Genomic DNA, 3,045 nt, shown 5'->3' on the forward strand with positions numbered 1-3,045 from the left:
GGGACTGGGGGCGACACAGCTTCCCCCCATCCCAGCTGCGACTGGGGCTCCAGCCCCTTCTGCTCGGGGGTCTCCTCCTTGTCTTCCCCCCTCAGAAGTTACCTCTCAGGGGACAGCTCACACCTCAGCTGTTTCCTCTCCCCATCTTTGCACCCCTTATTTCCTCACATCGCTGTTTCCTTTCTGCAATGGGGGGGTGGGTTGGGCCCTTCCCGAGGACTGCCCCCCCTGAGCTCGGTTGCCTGTCCCCGCAGCTGGAGGACCTGCCCACCCTCAGTCTGCCCAAGGAAACCCTCAAGGCTCACAGCCGCCTGGAGCACAGCACCCGCCCGGCCTTCATCCACCACCGTGAGTCCCTCTGGAAGCGGTGCCTCAGCGCCTGGTGAGTGCAAATTACCCCAAAAAACAGTCAGGAGCTCCCCCTTCTCTCAATACCTGCAATCCACTCCCCTTTCCTATACCTGTCCTGCAGCCTCTTTGTCCTGGGCCATGGCAGGGGCCCCTTCAGCTCTCAGCCACAAGCAGTGGGAGGGCACAGGTTGCTTCCACACCTTCACAGAGCTGAGCAACCCCCTCAGGGAGAGTTTGAGGGGGTCATAAAACAGCTACGAGCTCAGCACAGCTGGGGGCAGCTCCAGTGAGCGGGTGAGTGCCCCCAGCAGAGATGAGAGCTGGTTTGGAGGCCACTGGGGGGGGTTTCTCAGCAGGTGAGGAGAGTTTTGGGGGGTGGGATGAGCGGTGGCCTGGGTTTCATGGGCAAGGGGGGGCTGACGGAGGTTTTTGCCGCAGGAGGGACACGGGGCTGTGCGGGGTGCTGAGGGAGATCGCCAGCGCCGAGGAGGAGGAGGGTGAGTCCGGGCTGCTCACAGAGGACCTGGAGATCCCCTGGGTCTCGCTTTGATCCTTCGTTTCCCTTCATCCCCATCATGCCCATCCCTGCCTGGCGCAGCTGCCACTGCTTCCTCCACCCGTGGGGTCTCTCGTTGAAGCCCACATGGGCTCCAGTCGTCCTTTTCTCCCCGCAGGGCTGCAATGGGTGAAGACGACCTCGAGCTACACGCTGGCCCTGTGCCGCTGGCTCTCCTCGCTGCACGGCTCCTTGTTCCCACACCTCTCGGTGAGCTTTCTCAGGCTTTAACCCTCGTGCTCGGGAAGGCAGGGACACACACAGACACACACAGAATCGCTCGGTTGGAAAAGCCCTCTGAGATCATCACGTCCAACCGTTCCTGTCTACCCCCTAAACCATATCCCTAAGTACCTCGTCTACCCGCTCCTTAAACACATCCAGGGATGGTGACTCCACCACCTCCCTGGGCAGCCTGTGCCAGCTTCTGACGACCCTCTCAGTAAAGAACTTCCTCCTTATCTCTGACCTGAACCTCCCTTGGCACAGCTTGGTGCCGTTTCCCCTTGTTCTCTCCCCCATCACCTGGGAGAAGAGCCCAGCACCCACCTCTCCACAACCTCCCTTGAGGCAGTTGTAGGTGGTGATGAGGTCTCCCCTCAGTCTTCTCTTCTCCAGGCTAAACAAGCCCAGTTCCCTCAGCCGCTCCTCATCAGGCTTGTTCTCCAGAGCCCTCCCCATCCTTGTGGCTCTTCTGTGAACACGCTCCAGAATCTCCACATCCTTCTTCTAGTGAGGGGCCCAGAACTGAACACAGCACTCGAGGTGCGGCCTCACCAGTGCCGAGTACAGGGGATTATCACCTCCCTGGCCCTGCTGGTCACACCGTTTTTAATACAGGCCAAGATGCCGTTGGCTTTTCTGGCCACGTGGGCACAGTGCTGGCTCATGTTAAGCTGACGATGTGGCATGTCCTGCGATGCTGTCCCTGTGCCCACGGGACCGGTTTGGGTGATGGGAAGGCTCTTCCCAGCGGACACCACAGCGAAATATTCATCTTGGTGGCGCCCAGCTAGAAAAAACCTGCAGGTTTCCCTCACCAAAGGGAGGAAAACGGGTGCTGGAAAGGTTTTAGGACAACAAGTGCTCCAAGAGGAACTGAAATTGGGGTGAGAGGAGAAGGAACAAGAGGGTGTTTGGGTACAGGAAGGTCCTTGCTGCTGTACCAGCTCAGCGTGAACTCTTTTTGCTGCAGCTGAGCAGCGAGGACATGATCGCGACGTTCTCCCAGGCTGTGGACTGGTGAGTCCTGCGCGTTGTGAAACGGGTCGGGGGGACGGGGTCACCCCATTTTTCGTGTGCTCAGCCTCCCCCTTAGACGGATATCTGGGGAAATATTTCCCCGGTGCGCTGCGCCTGGGGGAAAGGGCGTTAAACTCGATCAGGGCTTGGGAATTGCCTTCAAATCCTGACCCTGGGCTGTTGTTCACCAGCCCCATGGCAGAGCCCGGCGAATAATTCCCAGGAACGGGGAATCTTGCAGAAAAAAGTCCCATTTGGCAGCGAAAAGGAAGTTTTATTTCACTGGGGATTGCCCTGAGTGGCTGCTGGTCCTGGCCGCTGCCCGAGAGCCCATCACCACTGCCTTCAGCCCGAAACGCCGGTGGGGACGCCTCACCCTGCCCTGTGTCCCCCAGGGCCGGCTGCACCGTCCGGTCCTTCGCCTGGCACCCCCACACCAGCAAATTTGCCGTGGCTCTTCTGGATGACTCCATTCGGGTCTACAACTCCAGCAGGTGAGTGCTGGGGGGTGCAGATCCTCGAGGGGTGCTCCTGCAGCCCCGTCGCTCCCCGTGTCGTCCACTTCCAGCACGTCCCGAAGATTCCCCCAGCACCTCTGCCCTGTGCGCTGCTCGGGCTCTGTTTGCTCTCTGTCCTCAGAACTCCTCGCTGCGGAGCAGGAGCTCTGTGAGGACATCTCCAAAAATCTCTGAATATTTGAAATTTGGGTTTTTGGGGGTTTTTTTTTTTCTTCCCCTCCCTGCTCCGTCGCTCCCAGGTGGCCATGGCCTGGCTGGCGCAGCCTCTTGGGCATCATTTTGGAGTCTCCTTTCTCCTCCAGGTCCCCCTGCTCCCCCAGGGCGTGCAGAGCCCTCCTGAGGCGAAGACTCAGCCGGGTGATCCTGCAGCCCCCCCCG

The 3,045-nt window shown here is 59.8% G+C and overlaps 1 protein-coding gene across 1 annotated transcript in view; it reads left to right on the forward strand.

Moving 5' to 3' along the window:
• Nucleotides 1-254: 254 nt before the first annotated feature.
• Nucleotides 255-3,045, forward strand: part of AAAS (achalasia, adrenocortical insufficiency, alacrimia) — a gene marked incomplete at its 5' end in the record, with an annotated part of 8,891 nt that continues 6,100 nt past the window's right edge. The window contains 5 exons of the mRNA XM_010187427.1: nucleotides 255-382; nucleotides 790-848; nucleotides 1,026-1,117; nucleotides 2,103-2,149; nucleotides 2,545-2,643. Coding sequence (XP_010185729.1) covers nucleotides 255-382; nucleotides 790-848; nucleotides 1,026-1,117; nucleotides 2,103-2,149; nucleotides 2,545-2,643 — 425 coding nt within the window. The remainder of the gene's footprint in view (nucleotides 383-789; nucleotides 849-1,025; nucleotides 1,118-2,102; nucleotides 2,150-2,544; nucleotides 2,644-3,045) is intronic.

The sequence above is a fragment of the Mesitornis unicolor genome, unplaced genomic scaffold, assembly GCF_000695765.1.
Source record: "Mesitornis unicolor isolate BGI_N332 unplaced genomic scaffold, ASM69576v1 scaffold18946, whole genome shotgun sequence".
NCBI classification, from domain to species: domain Eukaryota; kingdom Metazoa; phylum Chordata; class Aves; order Mesitornithiformes; family Mesitornithidae; genus Mesitornis; species Mesitornis unicolor.